This window comes from Zingiber officinale, chromosome 9A (assembly GCF_018446385.1).
Source record: "Zingiber officinale cultivar Zhangliang chromosome 9A, Zo_v1.1, whole genome shotgun sequence".
Lineage (NCBI taxonomy): Eukaryota > Viridiplantae > Streptophyta > Magnoliopsida > Zingiberales > Zingiberaceae > Zingiber > Zingiber officinale.
The window spans coordinates 58,355,959-58,373,933 of record NC_056002.1 but is presented as its reverse complement, the minus strand read 5'-3'; the positions used below and the strand labels follow the sequence as shown (position 1 = coordinate 58,373,933).

At 39.0% G+C, this 17,975-nt stretch overlaps 1 protein-coding gene across 1 annotated transcript; it reads right to left on the bottom strand.

The window, feature by feature from the left end:
- Positions 1-2,670: 2,670 nt before the first annotated feature.
- LOC122021796 (alpha carbonic anhydrase 7-like) lies at positions 2,671-13,685 on the bottom strand (the record flags this gene model as incomplete). Its single annotated transcript, XM_042579952.1, has 7 exons — positions 2,671-2,760; positions 2,872-2,925; positions 3,041-3,229; positions 3,302-3,404; positions 4,045-4,151; positions 4,367-4,584; positions 13,676-13,685. Coding segments are annotated over 7 exons (759 nt in total), but the record flags the coding sequence as incomplete, so codon positions are not given.
- Between the last annotated feature and the right edge of the window lie 4,290 nt (positions 13,686-17,975).

Here is a 17,975-nt window from a genome sequence, read left to right as displayed (position 1 = left end):
AGTTCGTATTCTCCGGCGGTCATGGTGACATTGATGCGGCTAGACTCCTCCATCTTCACGTTCCGGAACAGGTTGTTCTGTTCCCACAGACGATGCCAAATTTGATCCCGTCCGGAAGCTGAGTCGGATGAAGGCGGGCCTTGGTGTACTGGAAGTTGACGAAAAGTCGTCGCGGCGTCGGGTCTACCTGGTACCCCTTGGAAAGGTTTGCACGGGCGGCTGACGAAGGAAGTGACCAGGACGATGACACTGCGGCTCTGCGCACACTCAGACGAGCCCATGAGTCGTTAGAGACCAGAAATCAGGGAAAAAGTCCCCTGGTCAGGCCCTCCGACGCTCAAGTCAGGTACTTTTCCCTCAGAAAACACAGAGAAAGGATGAAAAGTAAAGACTAGTGAGAAATGATGAGTGAGCGTACCTCATAAGGGACAAAGCATCCCTTTTTATACTGCAACGGATGTTTTTGGGACCTGGCGGGTGTCAGGGAATGTCGGCTGTCAGGCTTTGTCTAGCGGTGAATGACACATGGCCTCTCCTGATAGGCTGGTGACAAAATCAAAGGGGGAATGAGCCTCGACTGTTAACATATTCCCTGACACACTGATTATTCTCTGACATTCTCTGACGAGCAATTACGATTCCCTGACTTGTTTGTCCTGTAGTGCCTGGACGCTAGGTCTGCATCCTGACCTGCTTCGATCCACTGCTATCCATGGCTTGTACGTTCCAACCTGCACGACCGGTCTATTCCTCGACTTGCTTATGTCCGCTGTTATCCATGGCATGTACGTTCCGACTTGCTAGACCGGTCTGTTTCCCGACCTACTTATGTCCGCTGTTATCCATGGCATGTACGTTTCGACCTGCACAACTGATTTGTTTCCCGACCTGCATTTGTCTATTGTTATCCATGGATTGTATGTTCCGACCTGCACGACCGGTCTGTTTCCCGACCTGCATTTGTCTACTGTTATCCATGGCTTATACATTCCGACCTACACGACTGATCTGTTTCCCGACCTACATTTGTCTATTGTTATCCATGGCTTGTACGTCCCGACTTGCACGACTGGTCTGTTTCCCGACCTACATTTGTCTAATGTTATCCATGGTTCGTACATTCTGACCTGCACGACCGGTCTGTTTCCCGACCTTCATTTGTCTACTGTTATCGATGACTTGTACGTCTCGACCTATATGCCAGATCTGTATCTCGACCTGCATTTGTCTACTGTTATCCATGGCTTGTACGTCCCGACCTGTACGTCAAGTCTGTATCCTGACCTACTTCAGAGACCTTGTTTGCCTAGCCTTTGCGTGGTTTGTGGGCTCATTCCTCAATTGTACCTGACCTGTGGGCCCAGTTCTTAATCACTATCGAGGCTGGTTCTTGTTCAACTTGTGATCCTCTCCTTTGACCGCCCCGTCAGCTGAGACTTTGACCCTGGCCACGTAAACTTGATTTCTGACCCCCACGTAAGCTTGACTTCTGACCAGTCACGGAGGCTGGACTTCTGACCTCCACGTAAGCTTGACTTCTGACCATCCTGTGGTCTTGGCTCCTAATCATATCATCTTTTATATATATATATATATATATATATATATATATATATATATATATATATATATATATATATATATATATATATATATATTCTCCTAATTCTGAAACCAACAAACAATAATATCGACAAGTATACCCGTGATACAAGTATACCTCTCACACAAAAGCAAATGCTTATCCAGTATAACTGTAATCTTATATGTACATGAAGCAAATGCTTTATGTGGGTTGACAGTGAACAAACCTCTAATGCAATAAGCAATATGTGCGTTATGTAAGAACTGAGCAGGCCGCACATGGAGTTCACATAGCTAGTGACTCGACAAGGTTGAGTATGAATGATGATGATTTAACGTGACCAAGGCAACATGCTTAATGACTTAGAGGTCCGATGGAGTCCCAAGAACATTAGATGAGACATTCAAGGGAAGGGTTCGCAGAACGAGAATTGCCGAGGTGGTATTGGAGTAGTCATGAAGCTTGACTTGGCGTAGTCAATTAGTTGGTTGTATCAATGAGTCGAGATCCACTAGAAATCAAAGAAAGATGGAATGAGATATCCGAGGGATTATAGAACAAGGATCATTGAAGTGTAGCGTTAACAGTAGTTAGAAGAAGGCGAACTGAACTACGTAGGTGAAACATGAGTAATATTTGAAGTGAACTGAGAGCTTAGTGCATTCCAGAGAGAAGTAATCTAGTGGGAGATGACAATTAGAATGATCATAGTATAGGTTCGAATCGCCTGAATGTGAATATAGTTGATTGGTGAATTGAAATAACTAGAACTGACCATTAGGATGAGTTTTATCTATATATGGTTGATTGGAGGTAAAACTCATCCTAATGTTCCAGTTATAAAAGAGTACTGAACAACATATCCCTTCGGTCCATTCTTTTATTTTTCATTGCCACACTATCAATATCATTAATGGACAAGAAGTACTCTCTCATCTATTTTGCAGAACAAAAGCACCATTAAAACATATTATTATTTTTTAAATTTATTTATCGCAACAACTATTTATTGTAAAAAAAAAACAGTATTCTTCGATGAACATACTAAATAAATGAATAAATAAATGTCTTCTTCGATGTAGCACGTGCTTCTCCTCTCAAAGGTGGAACTTTGCAGGCTTAAACAAGGCAATCGTTCTGTTGTTGGTTTGCTGTGTCGGTCTCGCGTTCGTCTCCTGAAGTATAACGATAGAAAACACCATAACTACGATATCTTACGATGTCTAAGTAAACAAAAAAAGAAAAAGAGTAAATTTTATTATGATGATTATATTCGATGTGCTCACATTGTCCACTGCCTCTCTGAGTAGCTGTATCTGTTCCAATGAAATCGTCCTCGCCTGAAAATTAAAAATAATAGATTATCTTAATATCTTTTTTTTAATAAAAAAAAACATGGTAATGTTGATATAATATATTTAAATTTAATAAATTTAATTTAATCAAAATTATTACCTGTTTGATAATGGTCCAAGTGACACCTTCTGTGCAGGGAGGTGTGGTTAACGATCCCATATATCTGTAATACTCCTCGCTGTTGCGGCTGCTTCCCATGCTTAATATCGCACTTGCGTCTACGATCCCCAATTGCACCTCTTCTTCTTCTCCTCCCATGTCGCTTGCTCTCCTGATGAATTCTTCCATCTGCCATTGTCTTCTTCGAGTTAAGACCATTGAAAGAGAACTTGCACACGCATTGAGATTAGATGATCATACCCTCATAACGAACGAGTCCGGCCGACCGATGGTGTACACGATTCCGACCACGGCAGTCTTGTTGTCCCTGCTCTGGTGCACCAAATGCAACTCGAGTGCGTATCTGAATTCAATGATGTACATATTGTAAATCAATGAAATGCTTAAAGACTTACTAAATTGAAAACAAAAGACTGAAAATCAATCTATATCATTTAAATGACACTCCTCTTTCAAATTTATCAAAAAGATACCTCTCTCAAATACGACAAATAGCAGCTCAAGATATTAATCAAAAATTAATTTCAATTATTAATAATTTATTATATTTAAATTGCAATATTAACCATATTTATTATTATTTCTCTTTACTTTTCTCTCTGTTCTTTGTCTGTGTTTCAACAGTTCTTGGCTAATTTAACCGTAATAATATAAATATATAAACCAGTGGCTTGATAACGCATAGAGCCACTTTCTATAAAACAACTCCAACATAAAGCTACTGTCAAGGGCGGAGCCATGTTTTGCCCAACCCGGACTTTAATCGAGGCCTGACAATTTGAGAAAGAGGAGAAAGAATGTAAGAGAGAGAGAGAGAGAGAGGAAGAAAAAAAATTAATCAAGTCTGGGATACGTACAAAGTAGCTCTAAGATCATGCTTATCGTTGTTTTAATATTTTAAAAAACACTAACACCTCAATGACATCACTAAAAATGATCTTTTTTTTAAAAAAATTGCCAAATAAAAATTAGGATTAGTATACCTGCTGCCATTGATAGTGTGCTCTGATGGAGAATGCCAGTGTGCCTGCCTCAGAACGTAGTAGGTCGCATTCACCCACATCCCTCCTCCACCTTCCTCCCATTTTATCTGAATTTCAGTTTCGAATACGCTTAATCATTCAAACCACGCATGAATCCATTTGATGATGATGATAAAGATAGCAGTTGAGGATATTAATCATAAATATTTATCATGATACATTAACTTGTTTATCATAATATTTTTTATATATTATTTTGATAATATATATAAACAGGTTTATTAGTCTACGGCAATCATGCTAATTGTGTATCTGCACCTACCTCAATGTCATGACCGCGGTTTCTCATGGCAGCCTTGGCTGGGCCGTAAGCCCGGCGCAGCTGGCTGAGGCCGGCGACCACTCGCACTTGGTTGTTGGCTAGGTCGATTGGGGACTGCATTTGCCCCGCGCCGCACGTCGCCCACTCCCGGTGGATCTCCCCCCAGTGCTCCGGCCCTATGTCACTGCCTCGCTCGTAGCTGAATTCCCCTTCATCCTCTGAAACATCTTTTATTAGTTCGCGTATCGAAACTACCCAGCAAGAATAGAGACATTCACTCACCGACTTCTTGGCCAGAAGCCTGATTTGCAGTTCTGAGCAAAAAGAAAACTGCTGCAAGAATAATGGCCAGAGACTTGTGAAGCTTCATCGACATTGATCGTCGTTTGCCCTTTCGATCTCTGGACAGAGTAGAGTAGGGATTATTGTATCGTTTATATAGAAATCTAGACCTATTCGAATTCGAAGGGTCAACATTAATGTACGAGCTCACCATCGCTGAACAAGTCCTGTTCTACTACCTGTTTAAGAAAAGATTTGATAGGCGAATTAACTTGAGACACAGGGAATAAGGCATGAACGATCATCGCCATGGACGAAGACTTTTATCTCTAGCCATCTCTGAACGAGTCATGCTCATTGTTTAAGAAAAGATTTGACAGGTATAACTTGTGAAAAAACATCTCTAATTCTTGTTTTCATAAAAACGGGATTATTTTTTTAAAATCAAAATAATGTTTTATTATAATTTGATATTAAAAATACTCTGATTCCAGAGTTATTGAAGCAACTCCGGAGTATCTACCTAAAATAAATCAGTTTAATTTGATCACAGGTATGATATACAGAACACTTTTATATTAAAAAATTATTTTCGTCAAAATTACTTAAACTTGCTCAAAATAATTTCAATATATTCAAAAACACTTTAAATATATAGGGGCTGAGCCCGCTGACACTGGACCCGGATTTAAAAAAAATAGCAACGACGCTGCGGCTTACGAAATAGAGAGCTTCAGTAGTAGTGCTACTGTCAGGCCTTCCGTCAGAATTGGATCAAGGCATCCTCTGACACCGGAAATGTAGAAGAAATAAGAGCTAACACAAGGTAGGACTCTCAACTCACCACTCTATGGAATGCACCAAAGAGTTTTGATGGATTGTGGATATACTTTTCTCCATCTCTACTTAAATGATGAGTAACAAGAATGAGAACCAAATCTAGTGGAGTGATTGTATTAAGTCTATATACAACCTCGAAGGGACTTTGTCTTGTAGTTTGACTCATAGACCGATTATAAGCAAACTCGACTTGAGCTAAGATCGCATCCCATTGGTGGGGACTTTTACCAACTAAGCTTCTAAGAAGATTTCCCAAACTTCAATTTACTACTTCTGTTTGTCCATTTGTTTAGGGATGGTGAGAGGAACTAAATTGAAGTTGAGTTCCCAGATTCCGCCTTAAGGCGCGCCAAAATTGACTCATAAATTTAGAATCCTGATTGGATGTGATGGTTTTTGGAATACCATGAAGTCTTACAATTTCTTTGAAATACATATCAGCTACATGTGTAGCAACCAAAGTCTTGGTGCAGGGAATAAAGTATGTCATTTTTGAGAACTAATCAACCACCACCATTACTGAATCTTTGTTCCTGTAAGTGCATGTTAATCCAACTACAAAGTCCATATTGAAATCCTCCCTCAGACCTTATGGTATTGGTAATTGCGTATATAGTCCAATATTTTGACCATGACTCTTGGCAATGTGATAAGTTAAATACCTTTCAATATATTTCTTTACATCCCGGTCCATGCATGGCCAACAAAAATTCTCCTAGACAAGTGCAAGAGTATTGTCCCTACCAAAATGGCATACCGTAGAGAACAATCTAGAACACATAGACATTTATCCTTAAGAGAAACCCATCATAAATTAACAAAAGTTTATTGGAGCATTTAGACATTCTTTCTAGATCTGACCAAAATAGGGATCATTTTTGTAGAGATCTTTAACTACCTCAAATCCAAGTACCCTTAGTTGCAGAGTAGACAATGAAGCATATCATCGATTAAGAGCATCCGTCACCAAATTAAGAATGCTCGACTGGTGCTTGATAACAAAATTGAAGGCTTGTAGGAACTCCACCCATTTATCATGACAAGGTTTCAATTTTTTTTTGAGTGTTTAAGTACTTCAATGCCTCATGATCCAAGAAAAGAACAAACTCCTTATGTAGGAGATAATGTTGCCAATGATTCAATGCTCGAATAATAGAGAAGAATTCATTTTCATATGAAGAATAATTTTATCGAGAAAAATTCAACATTTCACTAAAGAAAGCAATGGGCTTACCTTCTTGGCTCAGAACAATGTCAATTCCCACATTTGATGCTTCACAATCCACCTCAAAGACTTTATCAAATCTAGTAGTTATAGTATTGGAGCTTCTGTCACCTTTCTTTTAAAAAGTTCAAAACTATGTTGTGCTTCCTCTGTTTACTTGAAGTTGCCACCCTTCAAACACTCAGTTATATGAATAATAATAGTATTGAAATTCTTAGTAAACCTATGATAAATAGACACCAAGCTATGGAAACTTCGAATATCATGTAGTGATTTAGAAGTCAACCAACTCATAATAGCTTCAATTTTATTCTCATCCATTTTGATGCCATTGAGGAAATAATATTTCCTAAGAAAACTAGGCTATCAGGGAAGAAATGATACTTCTTCAAGTTAGTAAATAATTTTTGCTCCTGGAGTAACTCAAAAACCTGTCGAAGGTGCTCCAAGTGTTCTTCCAAGCTAGAGTTGTACACCAAAATATCATCAAAGTAGACAACAATAAATTTTCCAATGAATGGCTTAAAAATATGATTCATAAGGTGTTAGTTAGAGCCCTAGAGCCAATCATTTGATGATTGTATGGACTCATGTATATCATATTCTTAATAAAGGCATTGGTTTTTGGTTATTATGCTTATTTGTATTAGTGTCAGATAAAATAAGTATAGTAACGTCCTTGAGTAGAACGTTCATACCTATATCAATCGATTAGTTGAATCGATAGTGAGATGATATAGGGAACACTACTCTAAATCATTCCTAATCGAGTATTAACATTCAGGGACAATGTTAATGCAATAAGACTAGCATGTAGGTCAGCTCGATGACTTGATCTCACAAGTCATGGATATAGAGATATCAAGCTGACACATGGGTATGCATTAGAGAATGTATACTGAATGACCCGCCATGAGAAAGTATCATGGATCGTTATATGAATGTCATATACTTTCTCATGTGGCTATTAGTATGACTATTAGTCCTTAGACCTGAAGTCACCATGGATCCCTACATAAGGAGTTATGTACTTTAGTTTCGTCAAACGTCACCCGTAACTGGGTGGACTATAAAGGCGATTACTGGGTATGTAACGAATTATGCAGAGGGATGTGAGTGATGTAGAAGGGATCTATCCCTCCTATATGACGGGAGCGACATCACTATTCTTGATAGAGTGAGACCACTAAGCGCATGGCCATGCCCAAATGAGTCAACATTAGATCACTACAAAAATACATGAGTTTAACGACGGGAGTACCGACGGAATCTTAACTCCGTCGGCATATACCGACTGAATATAATTCTGTCGGTATGTACCGACGGGGTTTAGGTCCGTCGGTAATCACCGACGGAATTCTTAATTCCGTCGGTAACTACCGACGAAATTACTATTCCGTCGGTAACTACCGACGGAATTACTATTCCGTCGGTAGTTACCGACGGAATCACCATTCCGTCGGCGAGTAGCATAATATCGCCGTTAGAATTTTGGTTATTTCCGACGGACTTATTATTCAGTCGGTAAATAGGCGGGTCCGGGTTTAAAGATTACCGACGAAATGATATTCCGTCGGTAATTAACGGGTTTAGGGTTATATTATACCGACGGATATATGATTCCGTCGGTAAATTTCCCCGTACCCGTTTCCTCTGCGTTCGCTAACCCTAACTTAGCCGAAATCACCGACGGAAATAAGCATTCCGTCGGTGATTACCGACGGAAGTATATTTCCGTCGGTAATTACCGACGGAAGTATATTTCCGTCGGTAAATCTCGATTTAGGGCACAGAATTCCCTTTCCTCTTCGCGCGATCTTTCCCTCAGCGGCGGCGGCGATTTTCCGGCGGCTCTTCGAGCGATCTCGGCGGCGCCCTTTCCTCCCGTGCACACCGTTCCGGCGATCTCTCAGGTTTGATCTTCTATTCTCCTCTCTCGTTTGCGTTTTCACACGCCGGCAGCTCGCGGCCGGCGGGCTGCTCGCGGCCGCCGGCCTGCTTGGGGGTTCCTGTGGTGCTCTAGGCCGGCGGCCAATGGGGTGCTCTAGGCCGGCGGCCAGTGGGCTGCTCGCGGGCAGCGGCCTGCTCGCGGCCGCCGGCCAGCGGGCAGCGGCCTGCTCGCGGCCGCCGGCCAGCGGGCAGCGGCCTGCTCGCAATTGTAGCGGTGCTTTGTTACTGTTCGTAGCTGAGCACAATGTAAACCCTAGAAAATTTAAGTGTTGTGACATATTTTGATCAATTTCGCTATTGTACTTGCATAAAATGTAGTTTGATCGATGCTTCTCATATATGTATGATTATTTCATTTGATAATGCTATAAGGAACAACATGTTTATAATAGTTTCATTTAATTGTTCTAGTGTAGAGGTGATTTATGGTAATATGATATGATGATTGTGAGATGAAATTGTGCACATAATTCTTTATTTAAACTTATTTCAAGTGATACAACAAGTTTAATAATGTTTCAATTTATATTCTCTTTAGGTTATACCAATGTATATGAACAAAGCTTGGATGTACAATCGATTAGACAATGGTTTTATCAGAGATGATTTTATTGTTGAAGTTGAACAGTTTGTGATTTTTGCTAAAAGTCATCCGGAATGTATGAATGGTTCTGAGTTACGGTGTCCGTGTAATCATAAAAATGTCAAAATAGAGCATTTCGTGATGCGGCTACCGTAAAAATGAACATATGTAGAAATGGATTTGTGCCAACTTACTACAATTGGTATTGCCACGGAGAGCCTTATATATATGAACCAATTGGGTCATCTGGTGGTTCGACTGGGACCACTGTTACGCTCAAGCATCAAATAATATTGATATTTCAATGCAATCAATGGTTCAAGATGCAATGAATGCAGTTGATTATTCGAATATAGATGAAATACCAACCCCTGAATATCAACAACTATATGAAATGTTAAAGGCTAGTGAAAGAGAAGTGTGGGAAGGCATTCCTTCCGGTCATTCACAACTATCGCCTACTACAAGGTTATTGAATATGAAAGCGAACATCATTTCTCGGAAAGATGTTACGATGACATTTGTCAATTGATGTCGAGTTGCTCCCCTCGATAACATAATGACTGATAGCTTCTATGAAACAAAGAAATTGATCAGAGGTTTAGGTTTGCCTATAGAGAAAATTGATTGTTGTATAAACAACTGCATGATATTTTGGAATGAAGACAGTGATTTGAATGAATGTAAAATCTGTACTCACCCTCGTTTTAAGCATCGTAATCGCATACCAGGGAAGAAGAAGAAAAATATTGCTTGGAAAGTAATGTATTATTTTCCGTTAACTGCTAGACTTCAACGCTTGTATGCATCTGCTGCTACAGCTAACCACATGGTGTGGCATCATGAGCATGAGCATGAGCATGAAGAAGGTATAATGTGTCATCCTTGTGATTCTCCTGCATGGAAACATCTTGATAATGTGTTTCCCTCCTTTGCAATGGAACCACGAAATGTGAGATTGAGACTTTCTGCAGATGGATTTCAACCATTTGGTCAGTCGGGACAACAATATTCATCTTGGCCAGTTTTATTAACACCGTACAATTTACCACCATGGATGTGCATGAAAGATGAATTTATGTTTCTTACCGTGCTTATTCCTGGTCCAGCCAATCCAAAAGATAAGATAGATGTTTTCTTGCAACCTCTAATTGCCGAGCTTAATGAATTATGGAATGTAGGCTCGGTTACTTATGATATTGCAAGTAAAACTAATTTTACATTGCATGCGACCTTATTATGGACGATCAGTGATTTTCCAGCATACTCAATGTTGTCGGGATGGAGCACGACTGGTAAATTAGCATGCCCACATTGCATGACAGAGTCCGATGCATTTTCATTACCTTGCAGTGGGAAGATATCTTGGTTTGATAATCATCGTAAATTTCTACCACTGGATCACCCTTTTAGGCGAAATAAGAAAAATTTTCTAAAGAATGTTGTAGTCAGAAAACCTCCCCCAGCAGTCCATGCTTCAGGTGAAGAAATCATTGAACAAATAGATAGTTATGGATTCCTCCCAGTATCTCAGCCTAATTCTGATGAGATAAATAAGTATCTTGTGAGGATGAGCAAGTGTGGTTGGAAGAAAAGGAGCATATTCTGGGAGTTGCCTTATTGGAAGTATCTACTCATTCGACACAATATAGATGTGATGCATGTCGAGAAAAATTTCTTTGATAATATCTTCAACACTGTGATGAATGTACCTGGAAGAACTAAGGACACTGTAAAATCACGTGAAGAATTAAAAGAACTAGTCAATAGACCAGAATTGCATCAGAATGAAACAACCAATAAGTTTCCAAAAGCTTGTTATACATTGGACAAAGATGATAAACAAGCTTTATGTAGTTGGTTAAAAGAAATTAAATTTCCAGATGGATATGCTTCGAATATGGCTCGATGCGTTGACATGAACAAATTAAAGATGTTTGGAATGAAGAGTCATGACTGTCATGTGTTCATGCAAAGACTTATTCCAATAGCTTTTCATGATTTACTTCCCAATAATGTTTGGCAAGCACTTACAGAGTTGAGTCTTTTTTTTAGAGATTTGACAGCGAGGTGTATTATGACGGTTGATATGATTCAGCTAGAGACTGACATTCCTCTCATACTTTGTAAGTTGGAGCGTATATTTCCACCAAGTTTTTTTTATTCAATGGAACATCTACCGGTACATTTACCATATGAGGCACGAATAGCTGGTCCTGTGCAGTACAGATGGATGTACCCATTTGAAAGGTTTTTGAGAAAATTAAAAAATAATGTTCGTAATAAAGCAAGAGTTGAAGGGTCAATATGTAATGCTTATCTGGTGGAGGAAGCATCTTCGTTCTGCTCTTATTATTTTGCTGATAATGTTAAAACCAGACACCGCAAATGTCCTAGAAATTCCGATGATACTCAGAATATAGATCCATCGATGCTTTCTATTTTCAAATTTTCTGGTAAACCAATGGGTGCATCTGTTTCTAGATGGTTAACTCAACAAGAATACCATGCTGCAAGAACATACATACTCTTAAACTGTGATGAGGTCAAACCCTACATAAAGTAAGTTAACTTCTCTAATCAAGCTTTTATTTCGTTGTAGTTAATTGCTTGATATCTTAATTTTCTTATAATTATCTTTTTTCAAAGCTTGTATGAGCAACAATTACATCTTCAAAATCCATCAATAACTGCAAGTGAGGTTGCTGAAAAGTTAGAGACCGAATTTGTATTATGGTTTCAAATATATGTGAGTTAGAGAAATTTTCATATTTATTTATTTATAAAAATTTGGTCCTAATTTTTCGTATTACTATTTTGATAGGTGAAAGACCGAAGAATATCTAATGTACAAGATGATAGAATATTGAATCTTGCATCTGGACCCCTACGCCAAATAATGGTCTATTCGGGTTACTATGTTAATGGTCTCAAATTCCATGTGAGACAACGAGATTCGCAGAGATTAACTTTTAATTCTGGTGTCTGCGTTAAAGGATCTATCGACACCAATAACACTGAGTTTGATTACTATGGTAGACTTGAGGAAATTATAGAGGTTGAGTATCCTGCATTACCGATAAAAAGGTGTGTGTTGTTCAAATGTTCATGGTATGATCCAACCCCAAGAACAGGTACCAGAATACATCCAAATTATAATTTAGTAGAGGTTAATGCAAACAGAAGGTTCAATAAGTTTGAACCTTTCATTTTTGCAATACAAGCGGGTCAGGTGGTTTATCTTGAATATCCTACGAAGAGAAGAAGAGCTAGTGAATGGTTGTCTGTTTGTCGATTGAAGTCTCGTTCAACCATAGAAATGCCGAACACTATTACTGCTCAAAACCATGATGCATTTCAGAATGACGAAGTAGAGAGACATTCGGTTGATTCACAAATCCAATCTACATCACAATTACTTGTAGATGGTAATGCCACTGACGAGGAGATAGATGATGGAGAGAAATCCAGCAGTGAGGATTTTGTTGAACTAACAGAGTCTAGCGACGATGACCTACAAACTGTTAATGTTGAGTAGAAATGCTTCCAGAGTCTAGCATTGATTAAATTTTAGCATTATTATTCATCTAGTAAGTTATACTTTAATCATGTTTTGTTGCTTATTTATCATGTTATTAAAGATTTATTATGATGTGTGCTAATATGGTTTTTGTCGATATAAGGTATCATGACAGATCTTCCAGCACCACTCCGTGGATCCACCGTACTTAGGGTTGTTGGAGAGTCGTAAGTATTTTTTTTTATTATTAGTAATTCAAGTTCTTTATTTATAACATATATCTTATGTCTTAATATTGCTTATATGTAGGTTTACTCCCGACGGCCATCGAGTATCCACCTATATCACACGGAAATTTAAGGAAAGAGTCTGCATATCTGGGACTACATGGAGACATGTAGATGCTGGAACTAAGGATTTCTATTATCAAGAATTTGTGGTAAGTAAATTGAATATGTACATTATATTTATCCTTTAATATTCTAAAATTTTATTTTTAAATTGCAGAAAAAATATACATGGGAGGAGGGATACGAGGTAGAATTTGCAAAAACTTGGAATATTTATTGTGCCAAGTTGTACAAAGACCTATTATACTATGTGAGAAAGGATGGCACACGGCCTGCTTATGTATCCGAGGAGATTTGGAGTGCATGGACGACCACTTGGTCTGCAGAAAGATGGCAAACAAATGCTCTAAAAGCTCGAGCGAATAGGAATACAGAGTCAGGTGGTCCGAGTACTGGATCTGCTCGACATACATCAGGATCTCGTTCCATTGTTGAGCACGCTATGGATCCGGTGATTTTAATTTAAAGTTATATAAATTAAATTTTTATTTATTAATGAACTTGTATAATTTTAGTCAAATTTATTTGTGCATGCAGGAGCGTTCTTTAGAAAGACAACCCACTTGCTTGGAGATCTTTCTCAAAACTCACAAGAGAAAGGATGGCACATATATTGATGATCGATCAAAGAACATTGGGGTTTGAATTAATTTATATTTAATCTTTAATAATGATTAATTAGCTTTACTAATTGTGTATAATATATAAATTGTATATTTTTTCTACACAGGAGGAAATGACAAGCAGGGTTGCTCAGGCATCTCAGCCACCAGTAGAGGGAGGGGAGTCACAGGATCTATCCACCCAGGATATAAATGAAATTTATTATGATGTTGTGGGTGGAAGGACAAAGAACTCCTCCCTCTACGGCCTTGGTTCCCAGGCGAAGGTGGTATTTGATCGCTTGAGGACTCCTAGGGGTCGTGCGAGTTCCTCTTCTTCTTCTTCTAAGGTGGAGTCATTAAGAAAAGAAAACCAAGACTTGAAGACTCAAATGACTACCATGGATCAGAAGTGGGAGAAGAAGTGGGCTGCACAGGAGCAGACATTGGCCCAGATGTAAGCAATCATTGCACGATGGGACCCATCACAGCAGCCCCAGTCAGAGGAGACCCCAGACCCATCAGACCCAGACCCCGCTGATGATTAGATTTTGTTGAGGTATGTTTATCTATAACTTGATTTTTTTTATATTTTTTTAGATATTCATTAAGTCAAATATATTTATTGTATATTATTAGATACTTATCTTAAAGTGTTTTACATTTTTCAGGAGTTCATACTGATACATTCACCATCACCACTATTATTGGTTATCCAAAATATAATCCAGGTATTTTTTTTTTACAAGTAAAATTAGTCATATATAACAATGTTTGAGTTATATTACATTTGCATCGAGTTATTCTAATCATAATCTATTGTATTTGACTTTTACAGGATTATATTCGGATATATGTATAAGTGATGTATCATGGTATGTATTTTGGATATTTTGTATTTGTCGTTCACTTGTATAATTTTAGATACTTTTGATTGTGAGAACTTGATACTTAGATTTTATTATAGTTTGGAGATTTTCTATTTGTCGTTCAGTTATGTTTATATATTTGTTATATGTTGTATTTTGGAGATTGTGGATTGATTTATATTGTGATATTGTTAATATATTGTGTGGATTGTGTTTGTGATACCATCGATTGTGATGGTTTGTATTTGTATTAAATTTGTATATGGGAAACTAGCAAAACAGGAGCTGGATTTCAAAATTTTTCCAGATTTTTACCGACGGAATTATAACTTCCGTCGGTAACTTATCGAAAAAGCACAGGTTTTCTTCGATATAATACCGACGGAATAACTGATTCCGTCGGTAAATACCGACGGAAACATATTTTCCGTCGGAAAACACCGACGGAAATCCTAATTCCGTCGGTATAATTCCGACGAAAACCCTAATTCCGTCGGCAAACACTGACGGAAACCCTAATTCAGTCGGTGTTCTCCGACGGAAAAGGCTCTTCCGTCGGTGTTTGCCGACGGAAAAACTAATTCCGTCGAAATTATACCGACGGAATTAGGATTTCCGTCGGTAGTCTCCGTTCACCGCCATTTGTTTTTTTACCGACGGGTAAGAATCTCAGTCGGTAATATACTGACGGAAATATATATTCAGTCGGTAATTACCGACGGATGTATTTTTCCGTCGGTAAAGTTATTGCCGACCAAAATACTTCCGACATCAGAAATTCCGTCGGCATTCCGTCGGTAATCTCATATACCGACGGAATACCGACGGAATATTCCGTCGGTAATAATGGTAATTTTTGTAGTGGATGTTGAGCTCATTTGATCGAGTGAGTCTACTTGGAGTTCAAGATTTAGATTGATTGGAGGATGACACAGTCTATGCCTCACATTTATCAATCTAGATGTCTAGGATAGAAGGACAATGTCACATATTGTGAGGAGTCACAATTAGTAGTCACAAGGTGATGTCGGATCTCGACATTCTTGTAACTTGGGTAGTAATGATGTGTTGCTAGATACCGCTCATTACTTATGCTCCTAAATGGGTTTAGGGGCATTGCCAACATTACAAGAACCTATAGGGTCACACACTAAGGGCAAATAGATGGAGACTAGGTTCATTTGATGAACCTAAATGATTAGGTTCATATGATGAACCAAATTGGATTAAGAGTAATCCAAAGTAGGATAATTGAGTTGGACTCAAGTTGGTTCATGTGTTAAGTGAGTCTAATTTGGACTTAGACTCATTTAATTAATTTAATTCAATGAATAGAGATTCATTAAATTAAAATTGGCTTGAACTAATGGTTAGATTAGATCAACCAAGGGATAGAAGTGGTCAAGTTTGACTTGACTTAAGTAGGAAGATGAAGAGTCATGTTTTTGACTTGACTTTGACTTGACCAATGCCACATCATCAAGGCCTCTTCATTTGGTCAAGTTTGACTTGACCAAATGCCACCTCATGGGAGTTACCAAGAGTTGTGACTCTTGATATTCCATGGGGGTTACAAGGTTTAATGTGGCCGACCACTTTGAGTGTAAAAATGAATGTTTTATTTTTCATTCAAGGCTAATTGATTTCATCTTCTTCCTCTTGCTCACAATTCTTCTCTCCCTCTTCTCCTTCTTGCCGAGACCTTGCTTGAGTGCTAGCACACTCTAAGGTTTCTTCTCCATCTCTTGCTTGTGTGGATACAAATAGAGAAGTGTCTACTTTGACACTTTTGAGATCCGGCGAACCAAGGACAAGCGGGATTGCGAAGGGCTTCGCTACAAAGGTATAAATGGTTTATCCTTATGTAGATCTACTGTAGATTAAAGTTTTCAAACTCGTACTCGTATTTTTGTTCGGTTTTACCTTGCACGAGATCCGTGGCTTGGGCGATTCGGGGTTTCCGCGACGCGAAAAGCGATTTTCGCGGCCCGAAAAACCCAACAGTGGTATCAGAGCCACGTGCAAGGCTTGTACGAGTTTGTTTTTATTTTTATGAAAAATAAAACCTTCTGTGATTTTCTGTAAAAATTAGTTTTTTTATGATTTTATGGGTAATTTTTCCGTAGAAGCGAAGCACAAGTGTCTCGGCACTTGTAGGCTTCGGCTACCGGAAAGATCTTTCAAAACCGGCTTCATTTTGCCCCAAATCCATTTGGGACAGCCGGCTTAGGTGCCATTAGATCGCAAAGGAGCAACTCACGATGGTTAGATCGTGGGTAGGGGTACTACCCCTAACCCCGCAAGGGGATTTGCTCCGCGATCGCACCCGAAATCGCTAAAAACGAACCCGCCGGGAAGATTTTTCCGAAACGGCAATGTCTCGACCCAAATCGTTTTGGGATAGCGGGTTTAGGCGCTGTTGGATCACAAAGGAACCCTCGCGATGGTTAGATCGCGGGTAGGGGCGATGCCCCTGAGCCCCGCAAGGGGATCCGTTCCGCGATTGCGCCCGAAACCGCTAAACGGGACCGCCGGGAAATTTTATTCGTAAAATTGTAAAAAAAATTAATTTTAAAATTATAGAAAATTATGAAAAATATATAATTTTGAATTATATATTAATTTGTGATAGTCATGGCCCAAAGCCCAATATGATTGGTTGTGTTGTAATTCTTAATACGGCCTGCGTGCCGTTATGTGTTTGCGAGTGTTGTATTATATTCGCGACCTGCGCGTCGTGCCTTCTCTTATTTTCTTGTTGTAAATTAGATTTAAACTCGAATGTAACTCGAGTTTCAAATTGTAATGTACAAATTGGAGCGGTGGAGGGTCCACACGAGACGGAGTTCCGAGGCGGGCACGAGCAACACAAGGTGGTCAAAGGGAGTAGCTTGAAGAAGCTGTTGACCCTAGGTTGACCAATCGATCTTCTCATTGGCTTGAGAAGATCGTAGTAGGGCCATGACTAAATCACAAATAGATTAATTAATTGCTTGTGTATGTGATGCATATTTAATAAGTAGTTAATTAATTAGTGCCTAACGATTAGATTAGATCTAAGTCGTGCACATGATGCACCCTTGCGATTAGATTAGATCTAAGTCGTGCACAAGATGCATCCCTTCTCGATTAGATTAGATCTCAATCGACTCAACTCTAATGCCTAACCGTGCCGTGATACCTATCACTACCTCGATCACATGCATTGTTGAATCTGCCAAAGCAGAGCAATACATATTATCTTGGTAGGGTACGGAGGGACAATCTTGGTCCTGTCTATCAACGCATGGGTGAATACAAACTCAATTAGATTGAGTATTCATAGTTACTCGGTTGGATCGAGTCAACTATAGACATTCTTCCAATAGTTAGAAAGATAGGTCAATAT